Genomic DNA, 26,434 nt, shown 5'->3' with positions numbered 1-26,434 from the left:
TAGCTTCCTTCCCCGAGTACAAAATGAAGGAAAGCAACAAGTCCCTCATTACAAAGTCTTTGGAAAATAAGAAAGGGTTAACACACCACAATGAGATCCCATCAGAAAGTTGTGACTTATTACAAAATATAGTTCGATAAGTCTCTAGTGTACAGTGCATACTAGTAGTGTAAGGGTAGCCTTTTCTAAAATGACACTTTCCCACATTGCTTTGCTCGTGTATCCTACTATTGCTATTCCGACCCTGGGCATGTCTTAGACTTCCAGCAGCGTACTCTTATGCATAATTCTACAGCGTTTCTTTGTCAAGATGCAATGTGTTTGAATGGTGTGCGCGAACTGCAACTAGGATGAGACCAGCTTATTTTCTCCTGGAACCTAAATGAAGAAATCTTTACAGAGGTGAAAGACTAATGCTGTAATCACCCAAAGAGCCTGAAGTGGGGACTTTATGTTAAAGAAAAGAATGTGGATTAATTTAAACGAGAAACAATTCAGAGTTCTAACCAGCTTGAGAACTCTGACTATTGGACTGCATTCATTCGGGGATATTCTTCCTGCTTACTTATTTGGTTAAAAAATAACCTGTATGCAAAGCCACTATCTAAATTACAAGCACGCCCCTATCTAGTTTAGTCTTCCAGAAAATCACTCTTTGGTATATTTCTTTCCTTTTAAAAATCAAAATATTTACATCAGTGGAGCGAAGGATGAAAATTAGAGAGAAAATGGGGTCTCTTATAGAAATAAGCTTATATTTTATAAAACAGAGCAAGGACATAATCATTTCCCCCCATTGACTGGTTGCCACTTCTTAAGAGCTTTTGCTGCTTAAAATTATTTATTTTATAGTTGTCTATCTAATGTCCACAAATACTTTGCCCAACAGAGATTAATAATTATTTGATACATTTTCTTTCTAATGAGAGTTTAAACTGAACATGACATCAGCATATGCCATTTGTCTGTGTGACAGGCAAGCCAGATGAAATTTACTTTATTTACTAAATGTTGCAACCTTGCCAAATTGCAGGCTTGCACAGAACAGTATGTTCGGGTGCTGACTGTCTTGCCAGCTTTTAAGGAAGTACTTGACGGAGACCACATGTGGAGGTCAAGTGATTCTATCATGATATCACCAGATGGTAAATTATGGTATTATTCCCAAGACAGGTAGCATAGTTTGTTTTGAAACAGTTGGTAGTTGCTCCGTGAACGCTCAGCCAGAAGCAGTTTCACAATTGTGAAAGACTAGGAATGCTGTCAATGGGGGGGGGGAGGGGGAGGGAGATGATATTCCCAAAGAGACTTCGTACAAATAATTTGAATTCTAAGCTTCCAATCTGTATGTTTTCTAGTAAGTAAATAAAAGTGCTGTTTTATTAACTCCTATTTCAAATCAGAGTCCTTCCTTTCAAACCCCACTCTTAACAAATCCTGTATTCACACATGATTTTTGATGACATGGGGTGAATTCTCCACTTGAGGCATCCAAATAATAAAACAACAGTAACTACATCTTAAATAGCGCTTTTCATCAGTGCATCTCAAAGCACTTAACAAAAGAGGTCACTATTATTATCCCCATTTTACATAATGTGAAAATGGAGGCACAGGGAAGTGAAATGACTTGCCCAAGGTCACTCTGTAGGCCACTGGAACCCAGATATCCTGAGCCCCAATCCAGTGCTCCATTAATTAGGCCATAGTCTTTTTATGTAAATTAAAACTGCATGTGCTTCTGTGATATATTGAAAGCCCCCAACTTCCACTGACTTCAGTTGGAGTTGAGAGCTCCTACCACATTCCAGGACTGGGCAGGTATAATGGGTGAGTGGATGGGTGTTCTGGAACTATGTGATTGACAGGGTAGGAGTCTTACATAACCCAGCTTGCAGAAGCCAATAGGAAAGCTGCAGGGCCTTCAATGCTCATTAACTTTACGTGATATGAGGGCAGGGCACACAGCACTTTGCACAAGCTAGCCCTAATTTACACCCGCTGTTGAACCTAAGCCACCACTGAATTCAACTGACGTTGCCCATGTTTTTCTCCACTGGGTAGATTAATGGTTTTTTTTCCTGGGCATATTTTGCAAATTGCACTAAACTCTTAATTTCAAAAGTAAACATTTGTATAGTGAAATGCTGTAAAAACCACAGGGAGGAAGGACTTTCTTCCTTTCGTTTTTTATCATAAATGTCTGACTACTACTTTAAAATCTAAAGCTATGAAGTGGAACACAGTTGACATAACCAATCATTTGGAAGGGAGTGTTCAAAAGGTAAGTACCTGTGTTCATTTCCCAATACACTGAATGGGAGTTTGGACTAAGACAGGGTTGCAAGACTGATCCACACAGGGCCAGCGCAGAGGAAGTTTTACTCCCTTTTGCACCTCTATGCAGCGATGCAGCTTGGGCCATAATCTAGCCCTAAATCTTCACTTGAACTCTCACAATAACATCCGAATTCATCCGTGCCAAATTTCAGAAGCAAATCAATGACCCTTAATTGCCTTGGGACTGAGGAAGTTGGGATTTTTTAATTGGCTCTTCATACTGGGACATTTTAACCTATTTAAAACGATGGGACAAACGAGACCAAAAAAGGGGACACAAAAGTTACTAGGGAAGAAGCTGCTTGAATAAAATGGAAAATATTATTAGAACACTTTCTGCAATTTTGCTTTTATAAATTGGACACTCGCTGCTAGCAAAATTACTCTGTAACAGCAGGAGATCAGGAAAGGATGGGTGGAAATTTGGATTCACACTATGGAAACTCAGATTTACAGCGAAGAGAATTATGTCATAAGTACATATTCCACTTGAATAGTACACAACTGGCACTCTTAGAAGATGTTAAGAAAATATATTCACAAGCGCTAGAGAGATTTAATATAAATCATTATGCTAGTAGCCTTTGATAACTTTTATTTTAAAGAGCTTATACATTTTAGTTTATGATTGAATATGTATGTAAAGGCCCAGAATTCATTATACTTAGGGATCATTTTTTTCTTTTTTACAAAATTGGGCCAAATCACTCCCTCTGCTAACAGTCCTGTCAGCCCTCCATATGTTTCCCAGTCTAAATGCGACCACTCTCAGAAGTGCATTACATGTCTTTAGCTGTCATGGCATTTTTCTCCCTTTTATTTTAATTTGGTGCTTGCATCATTAGCAGAATCACAGCATAGCTGTCTAGTTAAATTATGCTTTATGAGTGTGTAGCAAATGTTAAGTGCTATCAGTTGATTTCATATTTACCACATGAACATTATCTTCTCAGACATGAATAGAACAAGCTTGTATCTTTGGATACTTCTCATTCGGCTATCTGAATGGTGTACTTAAAGCTCTTTAAGGAGAGAGGAACAAAAGTTTCAAATTAGAAATTAATTATTCTGTGTTCTAATTCCATAGCCATTACCTTAGGAGAATGCCCAAAAGACGTCATTGTAAGGACCTCAGTCCTCCTTTACTTCATGCTATTGTTTTCTACAAATGAGTTCTAGTACATTTTGATAATGGATTGTGTAGTGGGGTCATTATAGTCCGGTACAAATCCAGCAGAAATATTAGGTAGATAAAACTCGCAGATTTATGATTGGTAACTGTTGCAAAATTCAGTTGATTTATTTCTTCCCACAGTTTAATGGCTGATGAGGAAAACAAGTTTAAGACTGGCTTTTATAGCAGAAGATTATGAATAGCAAAATTTTAAAAACCCTAGATAGTTACAATTTTGAGTTTATATTACAATTTTCAGTTGCAAAATCATTTCTCACCTGGTCATTTAGATTTTCTAGAATAAACCACTGTCCAACACTCTCACAGAACTGGTTTAATTAAATCTAAACTCATCTCTGGTTTAACTCCATTGAAGCCAGTGGAGTTTCACCAGGGATGAATTTGCCCCAGTGTATTCTGACAGGTTAGAAACATCACTCTTATTCTCTAAGCACCAGCTATTAGATCTGCACTGTACAAGTTCATCATGTCCTGAATAATGCAGTTCTAATGCCAGGAGATTTACAGCTGCACACCTGTCAAAGTTGCTTTAAATTGTTTGGTGTAAAAATTCACATTGGGGATGCAGTTATTCCTTAAAGGACCATTTACACGTAACAGAGCTTCAGCCCACAGTGTGCAAGTGTGGAGTTTTATACTTATGAGCAGAGGACAAAAACCAAAAAAAAAAAAAAAAATCCCTGATGAGCAGGACTAGGAATGCAAAGGTATCTGATATTGCATTAATGAAAGTCTTGCTGCATGGCTGCCAAGCTGCTCCTGCCTAGTGAAACAAAGAACTAATGGGTCACTCCAGTGAAGTCAGTGGGAATGGTGCTACTGGATAGAGCCCAGTGGGTGTGGGTTCAGATCCTAGGAGAGGAATGTGTAGATAAGTGCCTCCGTAGCATTCTCCAACAGCATTCGACCTATTTTTATTCTAACTTGCAGTCAGACAAGAGAATGGAGGGCTTGAAACTTACTACCACTGTGTGCTTCACTTAACTTGCTCCTAAGAGCCTCAACTCAGACTTGTAGAGGAGTGCAACAGCCCTCCCCCATCCCCAACCTTGCTGCATGCCCCACAAGGACTCGTGACAAGAGACCAAACTCCCTCCCTGACAAAACAAGCAGAAAAAGTAGTGCAAATGTCTAACTAGGAATGACAGGTTGAATGTGGGGAATCTCCATTATGGGCCTATTCTGGAATATCTCGTGGGCCTGAGTGCAAGTGTCTAGCCTGAGTCCCTGCTGGTGCCGCAGCATTCACATTGCTAATCTTAGTGCCAGCTCAAGCCAAGCTGGCACGTCTGCCTACCTGGGCTGGGAGGCACACTCTCCCAATTGCAGTGTAGACATACCCATGAGGCTAGTGCCAAGGAGCCCAGTGGCAGAAGGCAGATTGAGAACAGAGTGGTGTATCTTGTAACAGGGTGGCTCAGTGGCTTTGTTCTTCCTGCCCTCCCAGGAGCTCTAAAAGGTGATATGTCTTTGGCCCCCAGGTATGGACCTTATAAGCATTTAGACCCTAAAAACATATCCATATTACCCAAAACCATTTAAAGCAGGGTTACAACTACGACTACTGGGGAGATTACCAAGAAAATTCAAGGTGTTACAAATAGTGTTGGTGATTAGATGGTACTCAAAGAATAAGTATTGGAATAAATTCCTCAGCAAAGTTACAGTGTTGTCAAAAGTGTCATGTTTTGGTTGAGACCCAGTCCTCAGTCTTTCAATAAGAGTACAGTGGCACTTTTATTTATTTACTTTTCCAAGAGTATGGGTTTTTTTTCTGTTTGATGTTAATGACTTAAGTTCAATGGCTAATGAACATTTTGGAGAAAGGGTGTCTTTGTTAAAGTTTCAACAGCCCTCTACTTTTGGTTAATATATTTAAAATGTGAGTTAGCAATATCGATTTTCTGAGAGCTCCAACAAGTCCTAGAGTAAAATCAGGGAACACCAAAGGGTGATATTCCTGATATTCCTAAAGTAATAAATAAAGGCAAAAGAACTTCTAAAAAGAAAACAAACCCACTTCTTTATACACCATAGAGAAGAAGAAAACAAGAAAAGACAGGAACCAGATTTTTAACTTTCTTTGAAAGTCACATTGACGAAAAGAAGCCAAGTGCTCTTTTCTCCTTGGGAACCAATTTTGTTTTCCTGTCCCTAGGAAATGTATAAAAGCTGGAAACTAATCTAGAAGATGCAGGGAAAGACGTATTTTGAAAAACAGTTTTTTCCTATTGCAGAACCTGATTCACTGCATCCTGACTCAGAAAATGAAATGTCTTCTGGATGCTCCACAGAAAAAAACATTCACAACATGCTGAAAGAAGAAAGGAAATGTGTCATGAGACAAAGGTTGAGAAGACCTGACCCACAAAAACTTTGAGTCAAAAGAAACCTCCCTTCCTCAAGGGAGATAAAAACATACGCCTGCACTTTGATAACTGTGATGATGTTTTTGACTTAGGTGTAACCTACAAAAGGAAGATAATTGATTGGAATCCACCCATCCCTTTTGTTGAATTAAGGGCTCCTTGGTAACATGGGATACAACTGGAATCTGTTTCCAACACTGAACTATTCATGACCTTGATCCAAAGCAGAAAATTATACAGAATAAGGTAGAAAATTAAGGGAAAAAACACTCACGACATAAACCCTTCACTCCCATAGCATAGCAAAACAAAGACTAAACAAATATCATCACTGTTGTCATTTGAGGAAATGTAAAATTGACCATCAGCTTGATCCTAAAGAGACTGGAAATTCCCTCTTGCTAAATATGGTTCTAAAGATTGTCCAAGGGAAACTTACGACACGGTGTGCTGGATATAGCAGAAAACAGACTGCATTTTACCCTACATTCTTGCAGTGTCTACATTAGTGAACAGAACAGATGTTAACTGAACAGGTGGGATAGCACTGGTGCATAGCAAATGCCAACTGTGCCACGTATCTACACTAGCCATTCCCATTCAGTTGCAATTTTGCTCCGTATCCACACTTGTCCGGTTCTATGACACTGCATCTGCACCTCCCTCTGGGTATTTCCCATACATCTTCCTGAAGCAGTGGCTTCTGGGAGTCCAAGAAAATTGTGGAGAAAGAGGTCAAATCCTGCAACCCAGTCCCCATCTCCAAAGAGAAGCTAGGATCAATGCTCTGCTGTTGTTCAGCAAGCAAGGCTTTTGCTGAACCTTTTGAAAAACAGTTGAGAACCTCAGCAGGGGCTGGAGCAAGATAGCATCTGGTGCTCTAAGAATACCTGTGGGGAATAGCAGAAGGTGCTCTAATGGTATGTCTATCTAGGGAATGCAAATTTAGAGTCCATTTCTGAAAATCTGGTTCAATGTATAAGACATTAATACTTCCAATGGTTCTGTCTTACACATGCTAGCTCTCACTGCTAGCATACCTTATGCACACCCACGTCTCTCCCATCCCATTTCTTTTCCTTCTTTTAACATTAAAATATTTAAAACAAAACACTTGAACCTTAATGTGTTCTGTGGTTGACAAAATTGACTTTGTTGTGTGACTAGTACGCAGCTGGCTTGCTGAGCATGCACCCAACGCTAGGGTAACTGTCCCATATTCACTTGAGAGGGCAGTAACTTCCAAGTCCTAATTGTAGCCATTTAAGTGCACTATTAAACAACAAGACAGAATACAAAAAACAAAAACACTCACGGGCCCAGAGTATCCCCTACCACAGTAATATTTGTTTAAGGTGGCCTAATGAGGGAGGAAACATTTGCTTTTTCCCTTCCCCCAAATTGTTCTGGTCCCACAACCATTGGCACTTTCAGAATTCAGAGGATCCCATAAAAGATGAGGCTCATCCAGAGGCCCTGTGCATCGACTCTGACTCTAGTGTCCCAGCTCTGCCCCCAGCAGCTTGGCTCCAGTGGAGCTGTGCTACCAGTGCCTCCTCTGGCCACAGCTGCAGTTGGGATCCCCTGCGATGTGGATATCTATGGTAGAGGAAATAAAGCCTGGAGCTATGTTTCCTTAGTAATCTGTATGGAGCTGCTGAGGTGGTTGATGTGTCCTTCCAACTCAGGGCCCTCCTCTACCCCTGCCGCTGTGCTGGTCCTGGAACCCAGTCCAGCAGCTGGACTTCTTCAGGGTCATAGAATGGGATGAATTTGGCCTATGGTCTCCAGTACAGGAAGGGGATACCTAGAAGGAGTACCAATAGGGACTGGACCCCACAAGTGTAGGGCTTGGGAAATTCTTTGGGCCAGCAGTGGTGGTACTTCATTTTGTGCCATAGCTGTCCTAGATATGTGCACAGAATAGTCACTGATGTCCTCAGAGAATCTTAGCCCTTTCCCTGGATTGTACATATAAAAATAAAGAACATGGGCTTATCCCTCGGGTCTCATCTATCTCCCATCAGACCAGGGCCCCAAGTCGGAAGAGACAAAGGAGACTTTAAGTCCCCTAATCCAAGGCTGGCCATTTTTAATGTACATTAAAGCATCCTCAGAGAAGCTCTAACTTGGACCCATCTTCTTTGGCCCCCAAGGTACCATTCTGGCAGCAGACAATCACCTCTGTTTTTAGTCATGCCCACAAGGCTGGGCACCAGAGGGTGGCCAAAGATCTGGCCCCATGCACTGGTATTTATTTGTACTGATTTTTTTAAAAACAGAAAATGGATGCTTCTGTTGTGGATCAACTGGCTTTTTACAAGTTAGGGCATCCCCATGAATGGAATGATAAGGCCACCAAGCACTGACTGTTTAACCATGCAACTCGCTATCTCAGCAGCATTGGTATCCCACAACAGTGATGAGAGTGGAACTTCTGATAGTAGAAAATGGGCTGGAAATACCATATACTTAAAAAGCCATCTGTCTCCAACAGCATCATCCAAAAGCTTTAAAAAAACCATCACAGAAGTCAGTGTTAGGAACTTGCCAATTGGCTTAGATAACTAAATAGTGTTCCCTCAGTATTTCTAGTATTTTGGGGCACTTCTACTTCCCACTATTTATTGAAAGGTGGACAGCAAATATTGAGGTACACTTATCTAGGTCTCTAGGAGAAAACTGGCACTTAAAAAAAAAAGGCAGCCACTTCACTTCCTCGTGAAAAGATTTTTACAAAGGTCTGTGTAGGGAGCCAGGGTGGCTCCCCTCTGAACCAGAGGGTAAAGAGCCACCCTCTGGGCCTGAGTGGGTGGGGCCAGACCAAGCTTACGCCAATCCCCGGAAGGGGAGGGGTGGGACAGGAAGTACAAAGGGCGGGGGCCCTTTGCCCAGTGGGGAGAGCACCAGGGAGGGAGACGGACACAGGCTGCTGGCTGCTCCCGCGCGATCCTGCTGCCGACCCACGGGAGGCCCTGACCTAGAAGGAACCTGACCGGGAGGACGGCCTGTGGCGACCAGGACTGCCAGCCGCTGAGCACCCGGAGGGGCCAGGCTGTAACCCAGGCCAGCGTGAGCCTGACACAGAGGGGGGCTGGAGCTGCCAGCAGCGGAATACCTGGATGAGCTGGAGGGACCGGAGAGACCCGCTGGAGAGACCGGGTAAGAAGTAGCCCGGGGCAGAACTGCACCGTGGGGTGGGTGTGTTTGGTCAGCGGGCGCGGATGGTTCCCCGCTGACCCAGCGGCGGGACCCTCTCCTCCCGCCGCTGTCAGGGCCCTGGGCTGGAACCCAGAGGAGTTGGGTGGGCCTGCGTTCCCCTACCCCGGCCAACCCGCCTTGGGTAGCAGAATCGCGCACTGCCGACTCGTGCTGGCGCTCCCCTGCCTGAGGGGCGTGCTGCGCACTCTGGCCAGCACACCTTTCCTGCTAATTCCCCAGTGCCCGAAAGGTGTGATCAAGGCCTGCCAGTGGGACCATAGCTCTCCACCGCCCCCTAGGGGCTTGGAGGACCGACTGAAACCTGTCACAGTCTGATTTACATTTGTTTACACAACACTAATCTCAGGACTAACCTTTCCTTTAGGGCATAAAAACAGGAGAAAACAAAACTTTCTACCAATACTGTGAATAAATTGATTCTCTATGACCTGGATCCTCCAAACATTTACAAATATCCAACTTTACTCCCACTGCAGTCAACAGGACTATTCATGTGAGTAATGTTAAGTATGCACTTAAGTGTCTGAGGGAGTGGGACCTAATATTCTGCCCCTAAGGATCTGATCCTGCTCCCATATAATTCAGAAGTAAAACTCCCATTGACTTCAGTATTGCCCGATTAAGCCCTAAGTGAGATGCCTGCAAGGAACTGAAGTAGTAAGGCAAAACTCACATCAATTCACTTCTAACAGTAGCAATCTCAAAACATTCCTGGGAACATAGGAAAAAATGGCAAAATCTGTTTAAATCAAGGGAACACTGTGGAATATGGAGACAACGGTGCTATTCCAATATACATCAACGCAAGAGCGGACCCTCATTTAGAATAAAATTAAAGATGCTCTGAAATGAACACTGGAACTTCCAATTGCTCTGTTATATTGCCTCATTTGTCTCTCTCCTTAAGGGAGCCATAACTAGCTAACAACAAACCTCAGATACCAAGCTACAACAGATTAAAAAAAAAAAAAAGAGGAAAAAACAACATTTTTTTAAACATCCACAGCAAGAGAACCAGCATGTGGTGCCTATAGCACATTCCACAGAAACTGCATTTGTGGCTTTTGGGGTTGACATTAGGTGGCTGAAGGGTCCCTTTTTGTTTTTGCTGTTATTTCCTGAAACCTTAAGACTTCATGTTGAATAAACTATCTACATATTGTAAAAAGGCTCTTACCCAAAGCCCTCAGTGCCTTGTTTACGGTCTTTTCCTGCTTCCACCTCTGTATTTTTCCCACCCCCTGACACACAGAATGCTCCTCTTACCTTAGTTTGCCAGTTCACTATACTCTCTGCTTCAAGTCCCTCCTAAAGACTCATTTCTTCTGCAATGCCCACATGAAATGAACTGCACCAAATTTTTTTTTAAAAACAGATCTTGTGATTAAGACACTGGACAGAGAGGCAGGAGCTCTGGGTTAAATACCCAGTTCTGCCAGACTTCCTCGGGGAAGTGTAATCCCCCAGCATGGGCAGATCATAGAATATCAGGCTTGAAAGGGAGCTCAGGAGGTCATCTAGTCCAACGCCCTGCTCAAAGCAGGACCAATCCCCAACTAAATCATCCCAGCCAGGGCTTTGTCAAGCCTGACCTTAAAAACCTCTAAGGAAGGAGATTCCACCACCTCCCTAGGTAACGCATTCCAGTGTTTCACCACCCTCCTAGTGAAAAAGCTTTTCCTAATATCCAACCTAAACCTCCCCGACTGCAACTTGAGACCATTACTCCTTGTTCTGTCATCTCCTACCACTGAGAACAGTCTAGATCCATCCTCTTTGGAACCCCCTTTCAGGTAGTTGAAAGCAGCTATCAAATCCCCCCTCATTCTTCTCTTATGCAGACTAAACAATCCCAGTTCCCTCAGCCTCTCCTCATAAGTCATGTGTTCCAGTCTCCTAATCATTTTTGTTGCCCTCCGCTGGACTCTTTCCAATTTTTCCACATCCTTCTTGTAGCTTGGGGCCCAAAACTGGACACAGTACTCCAGATGAGGCCTCACCAATGTCGAATAGAGGGGAATGATCACGTTCATCGATCTGCTGGCAATGCCCCTACTTATACAGCCCAAAATGCCATTGGCCTTCTTAGCAACAAGGGCACACTGTTGACTCATACCCAGCTTCTTGTCCACTGTAACCCCTCGGTCCTTTTCTGCAGAACTGCTGCCTAGCCATTCGGGTCTCTAGTCTATAGCGGTGCATGGGATTCTTCCGTCCTAAGTGCAGGACTCTGCACTTGTCCTTGTTGAACCTCATCAGATTTCTTTTGGCCCAATCCTCTAATTTGTCTAGGGCCCTCTGTAGCCTATCCCTACTCTCCCAGCTTTTCTAAATAGTCCCGAACCACTTCTTTCTTCACAGAGGGCTGGTCACCTCCTCCCCATGCTGTGCTGCCCAGTGCAGTAGTCTGGGAGCTGACCTTGTTTGTGAAAACAGAGGCAAAAAAAGCATTGAGTACATTAGCTTTTTCCACATCCTCTGTCACTAGGTTGCCTCCCCCATTAAGTAAGGGGCCCACACTTTCATTGACCTTCTTGTTGCTAACATACCTGTATAAATCCTTCTTGTTACTCTTAACATCTTTTGCTAGCTGCAACTCCAGGTGTGATTTGGCCTTCCTCATTTCACTCTTGCATGCCCGAGCAATATTTTTATATTCTTCCCTGGTCATTTGTCCAATCTTCCACTTCTTGTAAGCTTCTTTGTGTTTAAGATCAGCAAGGATTTCACTGCTAAGCCAAGCTGGTCGCCTGCCATATTTACTATTCTTTCTACACATCGGGATGGTTTGTGCCTGTAACCTCAATAAGATTCTTTAAAATACAGCCAGCTCTCCTGGACTCCTTTCCCCCTCATGTTGTTCTCCCAGGGGATCCTGCCCATCAGTTCCCTGAGGTTGTCGAAGTCTGCTTTTCTGAAGTCCAGGGTCTGTATTCTGCTGCTCTCCTGTCTTCCCTGTGTCAGGATCCTGAACTCGACCATCTCATGGTCACTGCCTCCCAGGTTCCCATCCACTTTTGCTTCCCCTACTAATTCTCCCTGGTTTGTGAGCAGCAGGTCAAGAAGAGCTCTGCCCCTAGTTGGTTCCTCCAGCACTTGCACCAGGAAATTGTCCCCTACACTTTCCAAAAACTTCCTGGATTGTCCGTGCACTGCTGTATTGCTCTCCCAGCAGATATCAGGGTGACTGAGGTCTCCCATAAGAACCAGAGCCTACGATCTAGTAACTTCCATTAGTTGCCGGAAGAAAGCCTTGTCCACCTCATCCCCCGATCTGGTGGTCTATAGCAGACTCCCACCAAGACATCACCCTTGTTGCTCATGCTTCTAACCTTAATCCAGAGATGCTCAGGTTTCTCTGCAGTTTCATACCAGAGCTCTGAGCAGTCATACTGCTCTCTTACATACAATGCAACTCCCCCACCTTTTCTGCCCTGCTTGTCCTTCCTGAACAGTTTATATCCATCCATGACAGTACTCCAGTCATGTGAGTTATCCCACCAAGTCTCTGTTATTCCAATCACATCATAATTCCTTGACTGTGCCAGGACTTCCAGTTCTCCCTGCTTGTTTCCCAGGCTTCTTGAATTTGTGTACAGGCACATGCTAGTTCTGCTTGAGCTAGCACCTAAAATAACAACGTGGTTGGGCCAGAGGCTGAGGCTAACCACCCAAGTACTTACCTCTGGGGGTCGGGTGGGACTGTACATGGGCGTCTACCCTGCAGTGCATTAGCTCAAACAAAGCTAGTGCATGTACATCTACCCGTGCTGGGAATTACATCTCCCAGCTGTAGTACAGACATACCCTCAAGTCTCTCTGTGCTTTAGTTCACCATCTATACAGTGGGGTAATAGTACTACCTTTCTCCCATAATTTGTTTGTCTTGTCTATTTAGACTGCACAGTCTTTGGGGCGGGGACTGTATTTGCAGAGTGCTTAGCATAAGGGAACCCCAGTCATAGCTGGCTCCTCTGGATTTCCCTGTGTGTCCAGTTTTCCCCACTTCTCTTCTACCGTAAGCTCTCTGGGGCATGGATATTTTTCATTTTGCATTTAGCTCAGCACTTAGAACATTTTGGGCTCTGAGTCAATAACAAATAAAATAATATTTCCTAATTGGTAGAGCTGGTCAAAACAAAAAGGCTTGAATATTTGTCACTGAAATTTCGAAAATTCCACCATTGAACGCTTCCATCATCCCTATTAAGGATCACTAAAGTTTCTGGAGTGTGTACAGGAACTGCTAGAAAAAGGGGTTCACCTTTTGCTGAGCCCTCACAGAATGCCTTTGCATGAATTGGCAAACTAATCTCAATGGTCTGTGAACTCAATATCAGAACTGAAGATGGGGAAGATTCCCCTGCTTCTGAGGCAGCCTATCCCACCCTCTATATTCCCTGCTGGGACTGCTATTTTATCCCTGGCTCACGACGATACTTATAAAGAATATGTTTTTGTGGACTTTGCATTATAATAAATTGCATCAACTGGCAGATGCTTTCAAAAAATGTCCTGAAGGAAGAGACAACTGGATTCCCTTCTTGGGCTTTATCCTCCCCCGCTGTAAACTACTGAGTGGAAGCTCTGCACAGTCTGGAACACTGCTTAATTGTGCTCTGAATATAAATGAATACTTTCTAGTAGGGGTTTTTAAAATGGGATGAGGAGAAAATACTACCTGTGAGCCAGTCTTGGAAGGCAAATGTTTGGCAGGTCATTCCAGTGGTCTTTCCCTCATAGAGGTCAACTATTATTGTAAGACCCATGGAGACAGCAGTCAAGATGTGATTACATTACATAGCAAGCAGTTATCTGACTATCTGGAAAAAATGATTGAAGAAAATCTAAAGAATTAATGAGGTATATTTCAATCTCATTGCATATGGCTGTTACAGATTGCAGTCACTAGGCACAGACATGAGAAATGCATCACTTAATTTATCTACACTGTTATAAAAATGAAATGTCGTAGAGCTTAATAGTGGGTAAAAATAGTGGGTAAGGGGGTCAGGGTAAGTTTATTTGCTGTGCCTCCAGTATCATTTTTCTATACCGCTTTTAGGGAAACGGATTCAGTTTAAAGATAAAAATCCTTTTCAAGTTCAGAACACTACCATTCTCATTTTCTAATAATCTGCTAGCTTCACTGGAAATAAACATGTTCTCCTTTTGCAGGATCTTCCTGTTAGTAACAGTTGCACATAAATAAAGATTTCTAAACAAACATCTTATCTTTTTATGGAAGGAAGTCCATTAATAAGGAATTGACGTTCTTCCCTAAAAAAAAAAAATACATTTGTTAATTCTTTCCCATAAACTATAGAAATAAACTAACACCCTGAGATTTTTTATTCTATTTTCACAGCAAACTGGATAATCTGCACGTAGATAAGGTTAGTACTGTTTGCGTTTCTGTATAAACAATGCTCTTGTTGCTACCTTACCATGCAACATCAAATAACTAATCTTTTTTCTCAGGTTTCAACTGCTTCATGGAATTGTTGGTTCATTTCTGCTGGATTCCTTACAGTTATGTTGGATCATCTTCTACAGTACAGGTTGTGAACAGCTTGCCAAACAAGGCACTTCAGAAGCACATTAGCCATGTTTGCGGTCTTGAACTGCACAATTGTTTTCATAGGGATGTCCTTTCCCCATCAAAAATAGGACAAAGAAGCACTCAGATGAACTCAAACAATTGATCTGATAATCTACAGTACTTCAACTTTATTGACTTTGTAAACTAGGAAAGACATTTCTAGTGTCCCAAATTACCACTATTATATGGAAAATATATGATCCGTATTCAATCAAGCATCTGTTTTCCTTCTACAATTTTTTTTCTTTTAAAGAAAAAAAGTATAACAAACTTGATGTATTGTATGTCCACTTTCAACAAACAACAGAAATATTAGTTCCCAGACAATCCAGAAAACAGTACTTTTAGTGATGTGAAAACAATACTGAAACTGGGAATGTTAGCATGCTAAAAAGGTTTCTGTGCTCCAAAATAAAAAATGTAAATGACATATTAAATGAAGATAAGCTTGAAACAGTGTAGCCTTTATATTGTGATTATACTTGTGTAAACTTCTTATAAAATGCCATAACATTTGTTCAGAAATATCCATGTTTCATGAACATAATGAATGTTTAATTTTAGGGGCATCAACTTATTTATTAACATGGAAGCCATAAGAAATTAAAAAAAATACACAATGCACCAAATACTGCAACACAAGGTATGTTGCTGCTGTAAAATGCATGGGAAGGGATGTTAGTAAAAAACACCTATCCACGTTCTAGAAGAAATCTTAATGTTATGTCATACATATCACATTTTTACCAGAAAAGCTATAACAATGGGAAATTTGGTACTGTCAATCATAGGTATCAATCATGGAATGTCGGGGGTGTGTGTGTGGGTGTGGGGGTGTGTGTGTGTGAGAGAGAGAGAGAATGGAAGGGGAAGAGAACCAAATGAAAGTGATGTGTGTGTGCATGGGCTAGTCTACCCGAATTAACCTGAATCTACCTCACACAGGTAGAAATAGCAAGTGAAGACAGTGCAGTGAGAGCTTTGCAGAAGGATAGGGAGCAATTATGTACCCACAGTGAGTGCTGAGCTTGTACTACTCGCACTGAAGCCCAGGCTGCACTGGTTTCACTGCTGTTGTTACTGGCGCTAGCTAGATTTAAGCTAGTTCAGGCAGGCTAGCCTGGGCACAGCTTCTGCTGCGTAGACATGACCTTGGTATAGCAACCCTGTCTATACAGCCTTGTATCTGATAAGGCATTTAAAGTACAATACTGTTATTTTCTGATCACCTGATGGGTAAACTCCTGCAATAACTACTCACATCAGCTCATTCTTATCATTAAAATTAACCTAAGAAATAAAAACAAACAGCAATAACATCAGCATAATAATTCACTGTTCAGTCCCATTGTTTTTATGTTGCAAAATTTCCTCCTCCAGGTATTTATTGTCTATTCAGGGGTCAGTTGTGGCTTTGCCACAAGCATCACAAATGGGGCAACAGGCACCTGTGCTGTCCTGGAAGCAAACCGGAAAACAGATTGAATAATAATCTGCCTCCCATTTTGTTGGGGACATAACCTAGAACAGCATACGTCTTCCAGCACACCAGTGCTGGCCTGTGCACTGGAGGCGGAACCAAGGCTCTGTTTCTTGACTTTAGCAAAGCTTTTGACACGGTCTCCCACAGTATTCTTGTCAGCAAGTTAAGGAAGTATGGGCTAGACGAATGCACTATAAGGTGGGTAGAAAGCTGGCTAGATTGTCGGGCTCAACGGGTAGTGATCAATGGCTCCATGTCTAGTTGGCAGCCGGTGTCAAGTGGAGTGCCCCAGGGGTCGGTCCTGGGGCCGGTTTTGTTCAATATCTTCATAAATGATCTGGAGGATGGTGTGGATTGCACTCTCAGCAAATTTGCAGATGATACTAAACTGGGAGGAGTGGTTGATACGCTGGAGGGGAGGGATAGGATACAGAAGGACCTAGACAAATTGGAGGATTGGGCCAAAAGAAATCTGATGAGGTTCAATAAGGATAAGTGCAGGGTCCTGCACTTAGGATGGAAGAATCCAATGCACCGCTACAGACTAGGGACCGAATGGCTAGGCAGCAGTTCTGCGGAAAAGGACCTAGGGGTGACAGTGGACGAGAAGCTGGATATGAGTCAACAGTGTGCCCTTGTTGCCAAGAAGGCCAATGGCATTTTGGGATGTATAAGTAGGGGCATAGCGAGCAGATCGAGGGATGTGATCGTTCCCCTCTATTCGACACTGGTGAGGCCTCATCTGGAGTACTGTGTCCAGTTTTGGGCCCCACACTACAAGAAGGATGTGGATAAATTGGAGAGAGTCCAGCGAAGGGCAACAAAAATGATTAGGGGTCTAGAGCACATGACTTATGAAGAGAGGCTGAGGGAGCTGGGATTGTTTAGTCTGCATAAGAGAAGAATGAGGGGGGATTTGATAGCTGCTTTCAACTACCTGAAAGGGGGTTCCAAAGAGGATGGCTCTAGACTGTTCTCAATGGTAGCAGATGACAGAACGAGGAGTAATGGTCTCAAGTTGCAATGGGGGAGGTTTAGATTGGATATTAGGAAAAACTTTTTCACTAAGAGGGTGGTGAAACACTGGAATGCGTTACCTAGGGAGGTGGTAGAATCTCCTTCCTTAGAGGTTTTTAAGGTCAGGCTTGACAAAGCCCTGGCTGGGATGATTTAACTGGGAATTGGTCCTGCTTTGAGCAGGGGGTTGGACTAGATGACCTTCTGGGGTCCCTTCCAATCCTGATATTCTATGATATGATTCTATGATAACATCAGTTCTGGATAATTCTATTACGGAAGAGCAGCCCTTGGCTTTTTAGGATTTAGCCCAACAAAAAATAGCTTAATTAGAAGGGTGCTGACAGAGTTAGAATGGAGCTTTAGGAAGGGGGGGCAGTTGAGCCCAGCAATTGAGGTGAGTGAGTACATTCAAAGCTCCAACAGCATTCAACAAGAGTCCTCACTGGAGTTATTGAAAAGTTTCACTGGCTGACCAGAGCATCCAATCAAGGGGATTTATTTCTAACTCCATTTAGGGATTGGCTCTAGTCAGTGCATTTAGCAACTCTGCATTTCCTTATGTCATTCTTACCTGCATTGCTGTCTTTGCCACTCCACTTGTCTCCGCAGTTTGCAAAAGGGGTGTTGCCACTGGTGGAGGAGGTGCTCTGCGTTTTTTAATTTCTGGGTTGGCAGTCATTCCTGAAATGTTGCCAAGAGATAGCGATGGACCCAGCGTAATGGAACGTGAATTCACTGAAGGGGAATTTGGAGCTGTTGCAAAGCCCTGTAAGTAGATGTATAACTTGGTCACAATCACTTTTTAAAGACCATGAGGAAGAAGCAGAAAAAAACCCATTACACCCAATTACCCTTAAATTGAGACAATGCTCTGAGTGATTGTGTATAATCCCCTGCTAAACTTGCCACATTGCAAACTGTACAATATAAGGACATTTTTCAAAGATCAACTGACATATAGTAAGCCCATTCAGAAGGGAGTGAAAGTTGCAACAGACTAAACTTATATTAATATTTAGAAAGAAACAGTCAACCCCAATACAATTTATAGAACCGTAGTTGGGAACTTTATCAAAGCAGGAGGCTCCCACTTAATTAAAAAGACTTTCTCTTTATACTTAGAAAGTGAATTCTGTATCTTTGTGGTCAGGCAAATACATTTTAAGCCACATTTAAAATATAAATAAGGAATCTTTAGGATTCCTGAGAACATATTTTATTCTAAATCAGAATTAAATATTTAACTGCCCATACATCATGCTGCAAATTATATCTTGGGCCAAATTTTGCTGCCAGTATAAATCCAGAAGGCCTGATTCTCTACTCATCTATGCATCTTTTACACTAGTATAACTCCCTTTGACTTGAATGGAGTTATTTCTGATTTACATAGGTGTAGGCAAGAACCAAATCAGATCCAGAGTAGCGCCGCTGACTAGATTTACACAGGTTTAGATCAGAGCAGCATTGGGGCCTGTTTCTAAATGCATAGCATGAAAATGTTTAGATGTAAGATGGCTTCTCTTAGGGATGGATCCAAAGCTCAGTGAAGTCAATGGAAAAATTCCCACTGGGTTGTCGATCAGGACTCTATTTCTATATTTGGAAATGGGGGCTGTACACACACACACACACAAATGCGCACAACTGGTCATTAAAACAAAAATTCTTGAAAATGTTCATGAGTTTTGATGCATGAAATTTCATTTCATCCACTTTCTAACCAGCTGTAATGCTGCTTGGAAAACATATTTTCCAAAACTTGACAATCATTTTTTTCTGTTTTCATCTACAGAAGTTTTGATGGTAAATAGTGAGGAAAAATGCACAAAATTAAAAGAAAATGTTTTTGACCATCTCTTTTCCACCATGAACTGCATGCAACATGTTACATGTCAATCCCTTATGGTCTCACCCAGAGTATTGAAATATCACCTAAAATTCCAGAACGAGGATTATAGTCAGCAACTCCACTCCTCAGCACTATGGAAATTTCTACCATAAGTATAAATCATTTGTGCAGGAGACAGAGCTTTCTTGGGGGCTGGTCTGAGGTCATGGAACAAACACCAATAGAGACTAAGGACCATCACAAATCTCACCACCCTCTGCTCCAAGTTCAAGGCACACTTCTTCAACCTTCCCCTCTCAAACTCAAACACATACATAGCATCACGGACATACTATGTTTTCTGAAAAAGCAAACTACCAAAGCACTGCACTGAACACACAATTTCCTCCCTGGGGAAAAGATAAGAGAGAAAATGAACACCACATGATATATATTAGTCACATTCTTTAACACAGTACTGGAAGGCTGCTTCGATATTACATTGATGAGGGTGGTAAAGAACCTACATAGAATAAAACAGAATCCATTTCCTACTAGACATATGTCGACAACACAAAGGTTATCCAAGCTGACAATCTAAGCAACAAGGTCAAGGATGCAGAGATAATGAACTATCTTCTCACATAAATGATGGCACGCTCCAGCTCACGACTCATACACATTAGCAACCTGGGGAAGCTTGCAATGTCGCTGCCCATGCTGTATCTATTCTGTGGATAGAGAACTACTCTTTTTGGGGGGGGCGGGGGGGTCATCATTCTGGCACCTTTCACCAGCACTACACTTACACTATTTTTAATTGCTTGGCTTGACAGCACATCTTCTTCCACAACAGTTGGGATGGCTCAGAGAAGAGACCACAAGAAAGGAAGAATAAATATACACAGCAGGTTCTGAGCAGAAATCACATCAAACAAAATACTGGCATGTGGTGGCAGCTGATTCGGAAAAGGTTTCATCTCAGTTTCTTGGTTCCCTAATTAGGCCATCCATACTTTCAGCCAAGAGTCTATGTGTAAACATCACAGGTCAGATTCATCACTGGTGAAAATAAGTGAAACTTGGTTGCCATGGCACTATCGGTCTGTGTGGAGATCAGAATTCCTCTTCAAGATATGGAAACTGCAACAGCCCAGTGCTAGTCTGTGAAGTTTTAAGGAGACCTCCACTGAAATGAAGAGCTGGATCAGATAGGAAAAAAACAATAAAAGTGGAAACATGGCGCACATGTTTTTGACTGCTCAATAAAGTTCTGTGTGTTTCAGACACCATAATACGCTATGAAAGAGAACTCAGATGCTACTTGTACAGGATTAATTTGGGTCTGATTCTGCATCTACTATTCACATGGACCTAGCATGGACTTAAATAGGAATTCTGGGTGGACTGGCTGCAGGCCACTTTATTACTATGTAGATTGCTTGCTATACAGTCGACCTCCAGGATGGACAAATATAGCTGGCACAGGAAGTCCCTGGTACTAGTATACTATAGAAGTCTTCTCTCATGGACTATAACCTGCGTTTACAGGGGGTTAGATCATCATCTATCTTTTTCATGTCTGATTTCTCTGAATTTTTTAATAGGGTTTCTCAACCTTTGTACCTATTCAACAAACACGCAGCCTATAGCATGGGCTTTTAATAAATATGCAGCAAAGCCATCTTCTAGATTATGTCTACACTAACAATTGAACAACAAAACTTTTGTCTTTCAGAGTTGTTAACCCCCCCTCGAAAGACAGAAGTTTTGCCACGACAAGTGCCAGTGTGACCAGCGAGTTGTCCGCAGGAGCACTCTCCTGCCGACAATGCAAATGCCGCTCATTGGGGGTGGAAGTTTTTTGTCGGCAGGAGAGCCAACAAACAGTGGCTACACTGCACAACTTTTAGTGCCACAGCTGTAGTGACACTGTAGTGAGGACATAGCCTTACAGGTGAACATACTTTATTGTTGGCTGTATCTGCTAGGCAACAGCGGATAGACCGATCTCATCTGTAACCTGCAGCGTCTCTGTGTCCTTGGATGCTGTGTCTGTTGTGTCTGGCTCTATATAATTGAGTATGTTTACTCCTAAGTATATGCTACCCTACAGACAGTAGAATATAAAGAAGTTTCCTTTTTTGCACTCTCAGAGGAAGACTGAAGAAAACCAGTTTTAGCCCTACTTTATGTTTTCTACGTTTTTGCTGAATGTGTCAAAAGGTTGGGGAATCTTGCTAATAGGTTCACAGAAGTTAGAGATTAAAATGACAATTCAGATCTTCAGCTCTATCTCCTCTGCAAGTACAGAATATTATCAGCAACAGAGGACTTATCCAATATTAAACTGGCACTGCATTTGATCCAAGGTCATACTCTTGGTAAACAACAACCAGGATCTTTTTGTTGAACAGAGCACTCTGGAAAGAAAATACATGAAAAAATATTTTTTAGGCTGGATTTTGTTTTAAACTAGTTAATATTTCTGAAGAGAAGTCAGGGGGGAAAAACCACAACATTAACATGTACCAACACAGAATTAAGCTAAAAGAAAACAGTAAGAAAAAAATAAGTAAGGAACTAGCCCAATTCATTTCTGTGTGTTTCTGAGAGCCAAGTCTAAGAATAAATCCATTTGATGCTTGAGTGTGATTTTCAAAAGCATTCACTGCTGGCCTAACTCTGCTCAGATTGAAGTCAAACTTCCATTGTCTTCACGGGGAGCAGAGTCTGGCAAATACTGGTGACTTTTGAAAATCCCACCCTTTGTCAAAAGAACTTTACACAAATCTGGATAGAAAGATAATCTAGGGGTTGATCTTGTAGACCTCTACTCACTCAAGTACTCCTCACACAGACAAGTCATTTTCTTTAGCTTCTGTAGAACATATACCCTTGTATGCGGAGGACTAACCACATGAGTAGGGCTGTGCCAAAACCAGACTCTTACTCTGGATCTGATCTATTTCCCATTAATCAGGAGTCTTTCCATTGATTTCAATGGGAATAGGATCAGGCCCTGTGTTGGCTTCCTTTAGAAACAATAGATTGGGGGCTTGATTTTCAGACAGTTTAGGTATGCAGTTATTGAGAACGTGTACGCGTGCGTGCGCACACACACACGTAAAATTAACTATGTGCAAATACAATTACTTTATTTGCACACACTTTTTGCCCAAATCACCTCACACTTACTATTATGTTATGCTATTGTCACTACATTGACTTCATATGAATTATTCTTGATTTTCACCAGTGTAAAGCAGAATCAATCTTCATAATTGCAACTGTCTGCCGAGGTTGTCAGAAAAAATCAAGCCCTTTATCCTTGATTTTTATTCCATTGAATAATACATTTTTGATTGTGAACATGCTGTGAAAAGACAATCAAATTTAGTCCCTTCAACCTTTGCATTTCCCTACATTATAAAAGCCAGTAGAGCATCAGATATCAATGAAGTACATTAATAAAGACATTTTAAAACATCTTCCAACTTTTACAGTCACAGACTGTGCAAGTGTGGGCTGTTATAGAGCTTTTGCTCATTGTTCAAAACAACAGAATATATTAAAGGAAAAGAAATCTTACATTTGTATTAGCCCAAATTTTATTTTTTTTCTGAATACAGCCAGGGAACACTTACTGTTGGCACAAGCAGATACAAATGCCCTGAAAGAGTTGTGCCAGCTTATGTCAGCAGTGAATTTAGGTCCCAATTCAGCAAAGTCCTTAAGCATATGATGAACTTTAAGGATGTACTTACATCCATTCCTATTCAGCAAAACACTTAAGCACATACTAAAAGTTAAACCACTGTCAGCTGCAATACTTACTATTCTTTTAAGTGAGTGCTGCCATAGGAACTTGTGATAAACACACACACACTCTTCTGTGGACATTTAATTTAGTTTATTAACAACCAGAGAAGGTGTAGGCCAGTGTCTTTCACAAATCTTTCCCTTAGTTTTTACATCACTCTCTGATGTACCTCACAGGTTTCTACAGTTCTAAGCAGATGATTTTTTGGCTCACCAACCAAACTCTAATTGTGGTCCATCACCTCCTTTTTTTTTTTTTTTTGGAAGAAATGTCTGACCTTTGAAGGGTGGGGTTTGGGTTTAGGCTTAGGCTCCATCCCTCTCCTCAGCATATTTTATGGGCTGGCTAGCTCAGGCAGCTCCCTTCTCAGCCTGCTGGCTTCTGTGAATCCCATTCTTTGGCAGCTGACTCTCCCCATGCATTGTACAGGGAGCCTAGGCACTTAACTCGGGACAGTTTATTGCACTAGGCAGCAGGGCACCTAAATGTAACGTGTTGCAATGCTGAGTTTAAGTCCCCTTTGTGAATCTAGCCCTAGGTGCCTAACTTCAGTTGAGATCAGTGGGAGTTAGGTGCCTAGAAGCTCCTGAATATCTCACTAGGGGCCTAAACACTTTTATAAATCTAGCCCTAAGTCACTTTTGAAAATAGGAATTAGGTTCCTAAGTCATTTAGGTGCTTTAAAAAATATTAACAGTAAAACTATATGACATACATATAGTTAGGCTATAAAGCTGAAAGTCAATGAGGTTTTTTTTCCCCAAACGGCTTCCCTCACCACCACCCTTTATTAGAGTTTCCTTGGCTTTCTCATGACACAAAGTGGCATTTAAAGGTCAATAGGAGACTGAATGCTGCTTGCCTGCAATAAGCAATTTGGCTTCCTGTTCTCTGTCCACACTGGTCAATAATTATTTTTCCAAAATGTCAAGTTGTTTTTTTTTTTCTTGTGGGGGTGTTACAGCCAGGCTTTTCTTCTGCAGCTCTGTGCCAAACCCCACAGATTCCAGCTACCTGTTTTGTTACACAATTTCCTCCTGAATAGTTTTTATATCAAAAACCAATCAATTGGGTTGTTTTAAGAGTTGGAATTACTAGATGTAACAGTAACAGCCTTTTAAAAAAAACAAAAAACAAAACCCAAACAGAGACATAAAGGAAAATAAAATAAAATAAAATAACTCTGTATGGGGCATGTATTTTTGTGTGAGCGTACTGAGAATTAATGTGAACTGAAAGACCTGGAAGGGACAGACAAATCCATCAGCCTGGTGACAACGGGAGTATTTATCATAGTGGGAAATGTAAACCCTATTAACACAAACTCACATTCATTGGCTGAATGTCACTACAGCTGATTACTAGTAACCATTTAGAATGTCAGACAGGTTAAGTCAGAGGCTGTGGTAAAATTTAAAGTTGGATGATGCTCTCCTGGAAATGATAATACTACTCCATACATTAGCATTAAATGTAACAACAAAGAAACTGAATCAATTCAAACACACCCTTCATAACCAAGGCATAGTAGTGTGGTCTCCAGACCACCTGGAGGGGGACACATACAAAAATGTACTCACTGAGATGAGTGAATTTTTTTAAAGTGGGTCATCTTAAATATAGTTTGCTTTTTCTAATCATTGAAATTCCCTAATGACTTTTAACTGTGATGTGCACACCCTCCTCACAATCAGAGGCTTAAGAGGAACAACTGCATTTCTTTAACTTTTTTCTTGATTTCCATGTTAGCTCACTCCCTCCAACTTTGGAAAGAAATAGTACACCCATCTAGTACAAAATTAACAGTACAAAGGCAACTATATAGTTTCCATAATAGTACCAGCTATAGGCTGTAACACTATTCATTTTATACAAACACTATCTTATTGAATACACTTTGACATCCATGTTTTCAAGGTTTTGAATTAATCCTATGGAGACTATAAGCCAAATTCCCAGCCTCCTGTGCTGTCATTTCGGTTCTTAGCTGGCAATACTATAGCTATGTTCTAAGAATTTATTTGGTGAATACCAGAACCTGTACAACTAGAATTAGAAATGCTAGAACTGGATGCCGAGAACACACAGAGATAAGGAGGACAGGCTCTCTTGCTTAGCTCTGCTAATTCTCTTTCACATTGACCTAGTACATTCCTCCTCTTTTAGTTCTGGTTTGCAGAGGAGCAGAAATCAAGCATCCTAAATTTGGGTGTTTTTCTGTGATGTGCAAAAAGAGTGCTACGGACCAGGCTGACATCACATTTAACTGGTGACCTGGTTGAACAGTATTTCCCAGTGTAACAGAATGGATGGACTCCTCTGCTGACCTATCCTATCAGCAGATATTAAGACCATCTATCAAACTGCTGAAGTCCCACAGGCTCTATGTGGCAGGTGCCACTCATTAACTGGATATATGAAAGGTAGGAACACCCTTCTGTGAACACAGGAGGTCCTGGAAGCAAAACCTAGAGACAGTCAATCTCAGAGAGACAGCTTAGGTTGAGGTTTATAACCTATTTCCCCTTGTTTTCCTAACCCTGCACCCCTCCTCAGACGTTCTTGTTAAACCCTGGATTTGTGCTGGAAATGGCCCACCTCGATTATCATACACATTGTAAGGAGAGTGATCAGTTTAGATAAGCTATTACCAGCAGAAGAGTGGGGTGGGGGGAGAGAAAACCTTTTGTAGTGATAAACACCCATTTTTTCATGATTTGTGTGTATAAAAACAAACATCTTCTGTATTTTCCACAGAATGCGTCCGATGAAGTGAGCTGTAGCTCACGAAAGCTTATGCTCAAATAAATTGGTTAGTCTCTAAGGTGCCACAAGTACTCCTTTTCTTTTGGCAACCTACTATTGTGTGTGGAGTCCCCAGGAAGGGAGTAAGTCTGGATTTAAAGTGTGATCTGTTAAGAGTGGGATCCTAACCCATTCACAGAAAAATACAAAATGATGTAAATTTTTACATTTAAAAAGTGTGTGTGTGTGTGAGCGAGAGAAGCATTCATAAGTCAATCCTTTTATTTGAAAATCTATCTGGTATTTTAATATATTTCTATATTCCACCCCTACTCTCTTTTGGATCCGGGACCGTACAGAAGAGACACCCCTCTTCCCCTTCTCCATACACTCTATGGGCAGTAGGATCCAGGTGCTGCCTCCCCTTCTCCTGCCATATTACCTTGAGTAAAAACTAGAGAGCAGCCAGCCAGACTCCAGCCCCACAGAAGCAGAAGCAGACAAAGCAGGGACCACTGGACATTCCAGTCAAAACTGTAGAAAGTTCTGTGACTTTCTCTGTCTTCGGATGACTGGCTGTTTGCCCCAACCCTCCCCTGTGCCACAGTCTCTGTACCTCATATTCTTTCCACACCTGCCCCTCCACCCTCTCCTCCTTAGCCCCCTTCCCTTTTCTTGGCATTTAGCAGATCCCCTCCTAAGTAAACCCACCCACAAAAACAAAAAAACAAAAAACCCAAGGAACCAAAATCGTGGCACGAGCATTCCGTTTGATGCCATGACACTGTTCGCTCTGCTTGTGTG

At 41.8% G+C, this 26,434-nt stretch overlaps 1 protein-coding gene across 11 annotated transcripts in view; it reads right to left on the bottom strand.

Annotated features, from left to right (window-relative positions):
* The window catches only part of COBL (cordon-bleu WH2 repeat protein), a 242,375-nt gene that overhangs the window by 82,856 nt on the left and 133,085 nt on the right, over nt 1–26,434 (bottom strand). For all 11 annotated transcript variants that reach the window (XM_074945231.1, XM_074945229.1, XM_074945230.1 and 8 more), the window contains one exon: nt 17,803–17,997. In XM_074945231.1, coding sequence (XP_074801332.1) covers nt 17,803–17,997 — 195 coding nt within the window. The remainder of the gene's footprint in view (nt 1–17,802; nt 17,998–26,434) is intronic.

This window comes from Natator depressus, chromosome 2 (assembly GCF_965152275.1).
Source record: "Natator depressus isolate rNatDep1 chromosome 2, rNatDep2.hap1, whole genome shotgun sequence".
NCBI lineage: Eukaryota > Metazoa > Chordata > Testudines > Cheloniidae > Natator > Natator depressus.
The sequence above is the reverse complement of the archived record's forward strand: the minus strand, read 5'-3'. Positions and strand labels throughout refer to the sequence as shown.